The sequence below is a fragment of the Struthio camelus genome, chromosome Z (assembly GCF_040807025.1).
Source record: "Struthio camelus isolate bStrCam1 chromosome Z, bStrCam1.hap1, whole genome shotgun sequence".
In the NCBI taxonomy this organism is placed as follows: Eukaryota; Metazoa; Chordata; class Aves; order Struthioniformes; family Struthionidae; genus Struthio; species Struthio camelus.
Genome location: NC_090982.1, coordinates 32910510 through 32923394, shown reverse-complemented (window position 1 = coordinate 32923394; position 12885 = coordinate 32910510). Strand labels below are relative to the sequence as shown.

Sequence of the window (12885 nt, the reverse complement as noted above, 5' to 3'; positions counted from 1 at the left end):
CTGTATATTTTTTCTGTTAGGAAAGTCTGGCCTTTGAGATAATTTCAGTTACTAATATTAAAACAGTGTCTGTTTATAGTATTTAAACTCTTTTTTTCCTGAGAAATAAATGACTGTCATTGAGCTGGTTGGACAAATAAATCACTCTTCGTTATTTTTAGCTCCTGTATAATTTTATATCAGAGCTGGTCTAGAAAAAATGAGTTTTGAAGGAGATTAAATTGACTATTAGTGCTGATATCTGAATGCTAGCTGGGTATGGTTGCAATAAAGGAGTATGGATACTTCAAATTTCTGCTGAGTAGTATGCAAGATGTCTTTTTTATTCTGATCGTAAACAACCTAGGAAGTTATTAGCCTCATAAAAACCTATATTAAAAAAAAATCCCTGAGCGTACAATGGCAGAATATCCCAAATTGTAGTTAATTAAATGTGTATGTTTTTATAAACCATTTCTGTGCAGAGATGTTAGTCAGTGGGAGGCCACTGATGGCCTACAGGCTTGTTAGACATTTACTGAGGAATACTGGTTTAAATCAATATTAACATCTCTGATCGTGGGATGAAAATACAGACATTGCTTATTGGAGCTTTTATTTTTAATACAAGTTTTGCCAACACAGCACTTCTAAGTGAGACTGTTTATTACATCCTGGATAATGAGTATAAAGAGAACAGCAGAAACAATTTGTTGAGCCTTGCAATATTCAAATGATCTCCTAATGTAATTTCTAAAACTGAGGTAGCAATACTCATTTGTATTATTATTAAAAATAGTAGCACTTCGTAAGTGAATATTGTATCAGAGCTGTAATAGTACATCTAGTTTTCATAATTTATATTACAATGATGGAATCTTACACTGGGATGAAATTCAGTGTAGAGGCTCTTAGTATCTGCCAAAGAACATTTTTACATAAAATGAAAGCCAAATGAAAGCAAAGTTATGGGAAACAATCATGAATTAAATGGCTCTTCAAGTGCGTATTCCAAATAATCAGCTCTTCTGTAATATTGCCTGTGCATCTGAATGGTAGCAATATTGCTAAGTATAGTAGGATTTTAGAGATGGCATCTTGTTAACAGTAGTTGGTTGGAATTAAATATAAACCCGATCTGATCCTGAACAGAAAACCACAACAGGATTTTTTCCATTAGTGTTCAGATATTCTGCTGTCAGCAAAAATGTGAATTTCCTGAAGCATGGAGAATCTTAATTTGTTTTTACAAAAGCACCATGTTTTACATTCTCGTTATGAATGATTTCATGCATGCAAAACTTAATTTTTTCAGAAGCAGGCACTCTTTAGTTGTGCAAACTTTGGACACAATGCAGTGATTATTGTACTACTGTTGAATATTGTTTATTATAAATGACATTACTTAGATACTTAAATAAAATTCCTTAATGATAGCTTCAGGTATTATTTATGTTAACAATTTGCTAGGTGGTACATCTTTCTTAAGAATGTCTGAATTTTGTATAGATCATAAGCTCTGATACCTTTTCAATTGCTATTGAAGGAAATGATTACACAAGAACTACATATGAATAATTAAATATGTGGTGTGAATCTGGTAGAACAGAGGCATTATGAGTTGAGACTGATATTTAGGCCTTCAATTTTGTTGGTGGATAGGGATCGTTGTGTGTAATTCTGTCTTGTGTTTTGATTTTTCTTTTTTTTTTCCCCTAAATGTATCCTTTTTTACTTTGCTTTCTGCAGATGAAAGCCAGAAGACTCTGATGTGGTGCTTATGTTGTCTCTACAGCAGTGAACCACAGAATCCTGTGGAACTGAAGGCCAACAGCTGGATACGGGTAAGTGAATGACTCCTTCCCAGGAGTGCTTTGAATTAAATTGATTATTTAAAGGTGCTACATCTATACAATAGAAACGCTGTCACTGAAGAAACTTCTCCAAACACAACTTGCATACATATTGTGTTGAAGTGTGTCCCTCTCTAATTATAACACAATCTGTGCTAGTCTGTCGTTTAAAAGTTAAAAGTAGTGTTGTAAAGTAGGGTAATTTTAATGTCTTTTAATTCAGTGGATTCACTAAACCTAGTAAGTGCAAGAAGGGAGCAAAGACCGGAAATGAGAAGGGAAGAAAGTGTTATTAAAAAAAGAATCTTTCAGTTAGGGTAAAATAAATAATATGGAGAAATGCCATAGTTTGCTTTGAAAACAGCTTCTGTTTGCACTTTAATTTTGTTCTCTTGTGCTTTTGTTTAATCTCCTGCCTATGAAGAAGATAATTGTATCCAAACTTTCTTCAAAGGCAGTCAGAAAGGGGAAGGGTAGTGTTTGTGTGTGGATTTATATTTAGTGACTTAAGGAATAATGAATCCTTAACTTTAACTCCAAATTTGGGGATTTCACATAGGCACATCTGTTCATATTTTTTATATTTCCACACTGAACCAGCAAAGCGCACGATCATATAAGTAACTTGCAGCACAGTGATGCTTAAAGCTGTACATTGCTGAATAGCAATTTGAGGAGGCCATGTTGCTGACTTTCCATCTTGGTATTCTCCATGGATCCTTATTTAAATATGCTATAAAATATATTAACATTTCCATTAATATTTTTTTTACCATATAGTCCTCACAACTACTGAGATTATGCTAGCCTGATTATTATTTACTTACATTTCTGCTAAAGTTGAAGATATTTTCATGTTTCTCTGAGCAGTTCATTTATCAATTATTAGTTGACTTTGTATGTACATATCAATTTTCTAGGTATGCATATCATATTAGGATGTCCAAATTATCATAAAGAGGTAATGGTAATAGGTAATGCAGATGCATGTTTTGTTAAATAACTTTTAACTGAGCATTTTAATTGATTTTGGTGAGATTATTCTCAGGAGGAAGTTCTCACAAACATTCAGATGCACTGTATATACCTGTATGCATGTAGGCTGCCTGTATGTACATATTTGCTGGGTTGTACTATAAGCCATGAAATTCTTGATAGCTTAATTTTAACGAAAATCACCTTCATTTGCTTCCTGTCTGTAATCTTTTCCAAAAAGCTTTTCCTGCTTTCTGTATACTTGGAACTCAATGCAGCAGTGGACTATTATGGTCTTAGTCTTGATTTGTAAAGAATTTTTTAAATAGACTTGCAAAACCGAAGTAGAAATGATGCAAAACTCCTGTCTTTTTTGTGTATTCTAGCTGGTTGGGACAATATTCCTCTTAATGACCTAGGAGATACACTGTAGCATGCTCTTAGTTGCTATACAGACCAAGAGCAAAATTTATCCTTGCATTTATTATTAGCAGCAGTATATGCATTAACCTGGTAAGGGAGAGAGAGAGCCAGATTATTTCCATTTCTGAGGAGGGAAAAAAGGTCATTTTAACTTTTGCCAGTTACCTGATCTGATTTCTCCTGGTACTGGACTGGTGCTTTTGCTGGTGTAAGAGAACTTGGCAAGGAAACAGGAAGAAACAGGTGTCAATGGGTGAAGGTGGGACTGTTGCTTTTGGCAGCACTTCCACTTTAAACCGTCTTAATTGGTACTAACATGTAAGCATTCAGTCCAAGGTTCTCTGCAGGCTGCAGGAGTTTTTCCACTGACTTCAGTGGGTTTTAAACAACCCTGAATAGTCATTGTGACTTAATGGGTCAATAATTAATCTGAAAAATCATAGGGAAGAAGGCATGGAGGGCAGAAACATGGCTTACCATGAGCTATTTTTATCATTCGGCACTTCCCTGGATGCTTAAAGTGTGTGTAGCATAATGTTTGCTACATTAATAATTGCAATCTGAAATGTAATATGCTCATATTTTGATTGCCGGGGATAAATAGTCCTTGGAAATGCTTTAATGGTTAAAAAATAAATTTACGGAAAAAGGGGGGCTGTAAAATGCACAGTGTGAGGATGCAGAAGTAGGGATTAAAAGAAAGGGTATTATTAAGTTGTTTTCTATAGCAGTTAGAATTTCTTCTTGCTCTCTGTCCAGTGTGCATCGTAATAAAGCTTTTTGAACAGAGTGGTTTAAACCCATTTTTGTAGTCAGCATTGTAATTCTAGTCATCAGCATATGTGATATAATAAGGACTATTGTGCTTGTTTGGACAGAAGAACCTAAGTTAAATATCTTGCTACTCACGAAGAATTTCTTTTGGAAACTATGCTAATGATTTCTGTTGGCATAAAAATAAACATACAGTAAGTCTGTTGACCCACCTAATGCATATTTAAAGTTATTTCGTCATGAGCTGTTTATTTTCCACATTGTACGTGTCTCAAAAGATTGTTACAGAAGGAGATCAAGACACATAAGCTGTGGGAGCTGTTGTTTTGAACTTTGCCTTGGCTATTTTCACAGTGACTTGACCACTGACTTGTACACTGTTTTGTTCCAACCTCAGCCTTGTTCATAGTAAACAGGCAGCTCTTTTTACAACAGTTATTCACTGTCTTATGTTAAAGAAGCCAAATACGCTGTTGCACGTTCTGGAAAAAATGACCTAAAAAAAGTCTAAAACATATAGTTAAAACAATTTGTTGAGGGTTGGGAGGAAGGTAATTTTGTGGCAACATAATGATATGAAGTTGAAATCCTGAAGTTAATTCTAAATAGACTGCTGAAATTCAAATTTTATTGAGAAGATTTTTAGTATTATGGAAAAGTTGCCAGGCTTGGAATGAAACAGTAGATGATCTAAGCTATTTAAGCCCTGCAGAGAGGTATGTAGGGAAAGCCGTTCATGACAGAGCACAGAATGGGGTTTTATGTCAGGTCCATGCATATAGGTTGGCTCAGGAGCAGCGGGAAAGGGGAGTTCCAGATCTTTACATATAGGAACTGCTATTCAGCTTTTGCAGAAGTGACCTTCATAATAGCCTTGTCCTTTAGCCCTGCAGCTCAGAGTCAATTTCATCTCTTCAACTTAATGCTTTAGCATATAGTGAAGAGGAATACTCAGTGGTGAAGGTGAAGTAGTTTTTCACTGTGCAAGCCATCATGCATCAAATCAGTCAAGACCTCTATCTGTACGTTTATTCAATATTAGAAGAAAGAAAATGTTAAAGAAAATAGTTGTGTGCAATGGAGATAGGCCAAAATTAAAATTCATAAGACTAGGAAGCAAACTCCAAGGTTTATTTTGTTATTAAAACTAAACCATTAGAATTAAGCACAGGAAAGTTGTCCAAGTTTAAAATTCTCCTTGCAAAATGCAAAGTTATATATGACTGCAAAATAATATTGTTGAGTCAATTTAGTGATGAAAGTTCTTCTCTTTGCTTTTATAGCTACATACATTGACTATTAAATTACATCTTGCTTTTAGTGATGGCAAGCACCAGTTCCCAAAGAATAATTTGTGGCCTTCTAGAGGCGTTTTGGTTATAGTTATTAATGAGAAGGCTGATCTAATGTCCCTTATTTTCAGCTACTAAATTGCATTGTCAAAGAAGCAAAAAATGTATTTGACAATAGCTTAATTTTTAGCTTTTCTGATGAAAAGCTTGCTGCCACTGTTACTAGGAAAGCTGGGTTGTTTCTGATGGGCAGAAGGGTTGCGATGCACTTTGCCTATATTATTAAGAAGTTTCAGAAACCAAGTTTGCATATGTCTTTTTAAGTCCTCATAAAGAATCAAATGTGCAAAGAAATGATTTCGTAGTTAATTATAAGGCTCAAAGTAGACTGCAGTATTTTAAAGACTATATGCTACTTAAAAGTTGAGAAGTTTTTTTTTTTTTATGATTCTGAATTATAGTATTGGAATCTAGGCTTCTTATTCATCTACCAGCCAGGTGTAGAGTAGGAAGCTAAGATATGTGCTGCTGCAGGCTTCACACCAATGAAATCAATCATGACCTGGTGAAACCAGTTTCTAAGAATGAGAGTGATTTTGTTTCTCCATCTGGCCTGCTCCGAGCGGAGGTCTTTGGAGCCATGCAGTATATGTGGTTCTAAGCTGGTCTCTTGTCTGATGGGGCTAAACCAGTTTCATTTCAGTAACACTGCAGGTTACCCTTGCAATGATACTGCAGCAACTAGAGAACATTTTTGAAGTAGTTTCCCATTTTGTTAACCTGGTCACACCTCATCTGCTCTAGGTTTGTAAACTGCATATAAGAATTGTTTATTGCTTCAAGATTTGTTAGTTTGTTATACTGTCACAGTTTTTTTGTATAGTTTTGGAAAGTCGTGCAAACTTATTAGTGTTATAATCTTCCCCCTCCTCCCTTTTTCAGATTTGGTAAAACAGGAACAATTAATATCTCTCTTTTATATTTTTCTTTATAAAAGGTATTTTTCTTAACACTCTAATTTCTCTCTAAGGAATATAAAGAATAAAAGAATGCATATGTAATACCTTACACATAGAGGATGGGAGGTCTATCACCCTTGATATCTAATTTTTAATAGTGTTTTTGCTGTTGGCTAAGTTTTTCTTTCTAGAAACGTGTAGTTATTGTGGATATCTGTATCCCCTGTAAGGCCACATAATATACATATATACATATGGAGTATAGGGATACTTCATAAGAGTAATTTTTATTTCATTTTGCTAAAATATCTAGTGGGATGTGTGTGTTTCATCTTTCATAAGATTTCACACACATTTAGCAGTGTTTTTCTGGATAGTTTTTAAACTGAGTATGGTATGATGCCAAATTAATGTTAATTTTGATTCAGAAAGCTTTAATATTGTTACCTCAGCATATCTGTGTAAAAGTATTATTCATGTGGAAAAACAGGAACTGATTTTTTTCATAGTACCATCACACATCTGTAATTTGAACATGTAGTATTTGGTTTAATCCGGACCAATTCTACGCTGTGCTGTGTATGAGTGGGCATATGTGCAAGCGTGTAACTCTATTTTGACTTGCCTATTGATAAAACTCCGATGAACTCTGATTTTCTCTGCTAATCATTTGTGAAAGTTACCGGGATAATCCTGTTGCCAGATCAAGGTTTTGAACTACAGTCTGCAGTCCTTGCCTCTCCCTGTTTTCTAAGAGTTTAATGTCACAATTTTATGCTGAACTAAACAATGCTGATGGCAAGGTCATGGTTGTGGAAACACTTGTTTCCAAATGTATGCAGTGGGGAGATAGAGACTATATTAATTTTTCCTTTGGGTGGTGTGAGTAGTCAGTAAATGATTCTGTCTGCCTCTCAGTTCCTCTTTGAAAAATGTAACCGTAGCATTTTCAGGTGAAGGGTCTCTGTTTCACCAAATACAGTGTTTGCAGCAAAATTGCAACATGCTTACTGGAACTTCACTAGTTTTTTACAGAAATATGAGACACTAAATATCAATATGATCTCATAAAGTGTTTTTTCAATAGCAAACACTTATGTAGGTTTGAAAACCATTAATTTAATATGGTAAGGTTTTGTACAGCCCTGCTGTATAGGTAATTCTCAAATATTTTCTAGAAGAAAAGGCTTTGTCTCTTAAAATTTCAGTTATAAATCTGGAAGCCTAAAGTCAAAGCTGGTCTTCTGTTTGGGATCTCTCCTTTTATTCCATTATTCCATTTTGACTCTTTAAGTATCCTCATGTGGATGACACGTTAAACCATCTGAATGAAGTCTTGTTTTCCAGAAGGAAGGCATTTGCCTGTCCTCCACATGCCAACCTTTTGATATACCTGAAAGTTAAATATATTGATTTAGTTTAAATTTGATGGAGTTCTGTCTATTGTTTCTTTGAATTCTATTACAGTGGTTTGTAGTGGTTTGCCACTGCTCAAATAGGCCAGATCAAGAACTTTACTGCCAATTAAGCACAGGATGTTTGAGATTTTTAGTGATGTTCTCCGGATGACCTGGGTTTTTTATGATCATCTTGACTTTTTCATTAAGCTACAATTTTAACTGAGTTGGTTTAGTTAATGAAGCAATGACCTTTCACCTTTAGTACTGAATCTGTGCCAGAATTTTAAGCAAAATGAGTTTTTAGGGCCTTTACTTTTTTATATAGTATTATTTTTGTTTTATAAGAGAACATTTGCTTAATGAGTAAGAATGTCGTTCTTATCTCATTATCGATGCCTAAGGCTGTGATGAATTCACCCACATTTGAAAGGATGGTCTCTCAGTGATGGTTGAGAAAGAAATCATTTGTGATTTCCTTCTTTAGAACAGTTGCACCTGCGTTTCAGGTTTGGTTACCAAACCAAACATTTCATATTTGGTTACCTCTCACTGCAGACTTTGACTTATGTGAGGTTTCCCTTTCCTCCTTAATGTCAAGTGTTTCCTGACAGGTATTTTGAATCCTCCAGCTGACTGAGCAAGTGTCACTCACTACATTTGTCATTCTTAAGAATAGTTTAGTGACAAGTATTTTGATTAGGCTACGATATTCAGAAATTGTCAGAACATAAAAAGAATTTTTACAAAATTAGGAGTTGTGCAAAATTAAACTTCTTAAAATTAAGGGACTTCTTGTTTTGTCTATAAAGGAACAGTTGCTCATCTTTGATTTTCTAGGAGTTTGCAAACTTATCCAGTTACTTCTGAGAAAGCAAATAATGCCTCATGAAAATTGAAATAAAAGTATTAGAAGAAAATGTTGATGGAGAAAGTGAGAATAGAATTGGAGGGTGTGGCTGGAAAGTTGTGAAAAATAACTGAGAAAAAAGCTGGAAAGAAGTCATATTAAATAAGGATATGAAGTGTGAAGCTGCTTGTGCATGTTTGCCTTGTAGCTGGAATGTGCAGATTATTTTATTAAATGCTTTCTATATTTCTAGCACGATGAGGTCAGTAAGTCATCACAGCAGAACAAGACGGAACTGAGAGGGACTAGAATGTCTTATGTGAGATGCATAGGGATTGTCACCATATTTTTATAAAGTATCCACAATAGCTTTTATGGATGAAAGAAGAAAAAGGGAGATAACTGTTTTATAACTTTCATTATATTATTTAATTGTATTTATTTATTATATTTTCTTCCTGTGTCCTTTTTTATGTAGGGAAGCATACTTTGAGAGGTGTGTGGCTCATATGTACTTGTTAAAATGCAGTATGCTGAGTCTTTAAGGAACACATTGTTTAAAACTGGATAGAGTTATTTGTAGTGCGTAGTAATGACAATGTTATTGCTCACAATGATAGCTATTTACCAACTTTTGAACAGTGGTGTATATTCTTACATACCAGTAGATGGCATTCTTTTTATTATGTGCAGGTATACACATGTTTATTTTGTGTACAGAGCTAACCATTTCACAGCATTGCAAAATGTATTCTTCTAAGGGAGTATGAACAATTTCTTTTAATAATACAATCTCTAGATTACTAGCTAACTTCAGTACTCCAGTTTGTGTAACATTATTTTGAACTTCAGCTGTCTCATGATACCTGCACTGGTAAGACTTCTCTGTTAGTGTTTCCTGAAATTGTTGGCAATTATTCAAGGTACTCACTAATAGGAAAACAAATTTCAAGATCTTTCTAATTTCCTGTGTGCATAATGCATGCAGTTAAACTGATTTGTGTCTTTTCTTGCCCCTACTTATTCCTGGGATGTGGGAGAGTTCTACTTGTGTTTTTAAGTTATTGCTATGATAATGACTAGTTCTTTGTGTTTGTATTTTTCAGTACTGAGGGGCTTTGTATCCAGGATGTATTGTATTAAACACTGTGCACAAATATTTTAGGAAACATCCTTGGTTTTTAAAGTAGTTAGAATCAGAAACTCATCATGGAAATAGATAAAACGAAGAATGAAAAAGAAACAACCATTCCTTTCCTCCAGCCCCGCTTCCTCCACCATTATAAAATTACAGTTATTATAGTGAACATGGCAGTTTTCTTTGCATTTCCCTTTTTCTCTCTTCTCTGATCAAGCCTTATCTCTTGCTTCATAGCAACTGATGTATGTATGGTCATGCACTGTTGTGTTAAAGACAAGTTCTGTATGTGTTTCAGGTGGTTATTATTGTTGCGTTTAATACCTCTGTCATCGTATTTGGTTTTCTGCTCTCATTGTTTACTTTGTCCTGTCCCCTTTTCCATTGCTACTGGCTTCAAAGGTTTATTTGCTGCAGGCATTAGCATCTCTCCACAATATCGGCTACAACAAAGCATCCATTCTTTTTTTCTAACACCTTGTTAAGAGTAAGCCTTTTGTAGTGTGTTACCACAGCAACTCTATCAAATGTAATAAAACTGTGAACAGGTCTACTACTAAATGCCAGCAGGTGGCACTCTCTTTATTAACTAATTATTCATATGTACATACACAAAAACATACGTACATAGGTCAACGAGCACTCACACCGTTTTTAAGCAGTGGGGTAATTTAGATATTATCAAAGATTAAGTTAATGGTCATAATGTGGCCTTTCCGTGGTCCCATCTGGATGTGTTATGTTAGAAGGGTAGTATTATGTGGTAGTTTGCATTTACTTGGTCAAACTTATCAAAGAATGACAAATAAAGATGAGTGCTTTCTCTAAGAAAAGACTGGATTGAACTCGATTTCTGCAAGCAAAACTGTGTATATAAAATAATGCTATTATAGAGTGAGCACAAAGAGGCATTCATTGGAATTGATAATGAGAAATAAAAAATGAGAATTAGTTAGAAATAATTTTATGTTACAGAAGTTTTCCACTCTTTGTAACAACTAAGAGCAGTTATTAAATAAATGTGCTGCATAAAAATGGAAACAAACAAAAACAATCTACCAAATACCATGCTTCTAATGGCTGCCTGCTCTGGAGGCTTTTCTAAACCTGCAAAAAATTCTGGAGTGGACAATTACAGAATAATGATCCTTTTTATGAGATTGTTTTGTTTATGTTTTGGAATTTTTAGATTACTCTTATTCATGATTGGTCAGAGCACTGAAGCACTTGGACTTTAATTTTAGTAATCTGATCAGTTATGCAATACAGTTATTAATGATCTTATGCATTCCTGTAGACTTTAATCCAATTCTAAGTCCTGCTTAGGCTCATATCCTGTGGGCAGGATGAGAAAGCCAGATTTTGGTGGCATGTGTAAATTGCTAAGCCATCAAAGTTGCATCAGAGAAATCTGAATGTTGTGTAAGACTTGCGAGCAAGCAATACTGAGGAAGAATATTGGCATTCTGAATAGGAAAAGCTGCTTAAAATTGTTTCCCAGATTAAAGGAGAAACCAAAAAAATTCTGCGTCTTAATTCAGTGTCAAAATTCTATTTACATACATTTATTTTTCTAGGTAAAAAACTACACACAGTTATGCAGCCTTTTTCATCTTACATCTGATCTGTTTAATAGGGAAGCTGAGTAAAGAACAACAGCAGTAAAGAACATTCAGGTGAATGAATGTAATTGTCATAACAGTTAAACTGATGGTTTTCCCACTATTGTTTAAATTATTGCTTAAGTTACAGGTATCTATCTGAAGCATTTGTTGCTCCATCCTAGCTTCTGGTTAGTTCTCAGTTCAGCTCATTATGCAAGGAAATTTAAATATGTAACGATGATAGTGAATGTAAAACTGTTCTTTGCTACTTTTATACTTTGCTGCTAACGCCCTTAACATGTAGTGCGTATTCTCGTTTGAATTTTTTTGTAAAGAGTGACTTTAGAAACTATAATTTCCTAGTGAATGATGCTGCTAAGCCTCCATTATACTATCAAGGGATATTATTTCCTTGTGTCTAGCAGTACGAGTTGCTTCGCAATCTTCTTCTGCTTTACTTGTTCTGTAAAGGTTCTGATCGTTATAGTCCTCCTAAGTTATAGTTCTCCTAAGGACAGAATTGGAACGTTTTTCAAAGTTTGGATTGCAATGCATTAAAGTGTGTTCAACCCAGGTGAGTGAGAAGCATTTAATAAGAGATAGGAGGTGATTGTACCTGTAAGAGTTACCAACCAGCTGAAACAGACTTCAGTCATACAGAGTTTTATTTGAACAATGCTGATCAACTACATCTTGAGAATACAATGAGACGGACATCAGAAATGCACTCTATTATAGGCAGGTTTCTCAGTTGCATGTAATAACAAGAATTAAGAAACTATTCTAACTGAGAATAGAACCCCCATCAGAGCTGAAAGGACATATAAAAGCCTGAGAAGTGCCATTTTCTCTGATATCGAACCCCAGAAAAGTCAGAAGGCTGCTTTCCTGCTGATAGTTGTTGGAAATAAGGTATTTGATGTTTTAAAGTAACGTTCAGTTAATTCAGGCAGAGGAAGCTGGATGAATTTTTATTGCAGGCGTATAATGCAAAAACTACACGCACACACATGCACACACTGTGTAAAAAGAAATGTAAAAATGAATTTTTTTTTAAGATAGAGAACGCATAAAGACAATTGAAGTAGTTTTAAATTCTGTAAAACAGTTTGTGAATAACGTAAGATTAAAAAAATCAGTCTTGCAAACTTCAGAGCTGAATTCCAAATGACAAATCAGAATGTGACGAGGATTTGGAAGCAGTGCTGAGAGACTTCAGCAGATTTAGTCCTAACTTCTGATGCCTAGTATTTGTCAGTCAGTAATTTTGACAATTAGAATTTTGTCAAAAACAAACAAACTTGTGTCAGTTGAAGCTGAAATGTGTTGGGGAGATGAAGTGCTGATTTTATCAGAAGCTGTTAGCAAGCCCTAGATTTCGTTTTCTAGGGGTTGAGGCAACAGACAAAAAACACTTCCAAAACTTCTGAGGCAGAAGAATAATACTCAAAGTGGAGAATGAAGCTGGAAAGGCCTAACTATTCAATAACTTTTTTCTGAAGGATGGCTGTTCTAAAGAGCCACTTGAACAGTACATTTGTTAGCCTTTGTGAGCCATGTACATATACCAGAAATGCCAAAAGATTATGGGATTAAATATTTAAAAAAGAGAATATCTGATAATAACTTGCAAGGAGAGAC

At 34.7% G+C, this 12885-nt stretch overlaps 1 protein-coding gene across 28 annotated transcripts in view; it reads left to right on the top strand.

The window, feature by feature from the left end:
• Positions 1-12885, top strand: part of FANCC (FA complementation group C) — a 101793-nt gene that overhangs the window by 24551 nt on the left and 64357 nt on the right. For all 28 annotated transcript variants that reach the window (XM_068928128.1, XM_068928122.1, XM_068928121.1 and 25 more), the window contains one exon: positions 1729-1823. In XM_068928128.1, coding sequence (XP_068784229.1) covers positions 1729-1823 — 95 coding nt within the window. The remainder of the gene's footprint in view (positions 1-1728; positions 1824-12885) is intronic.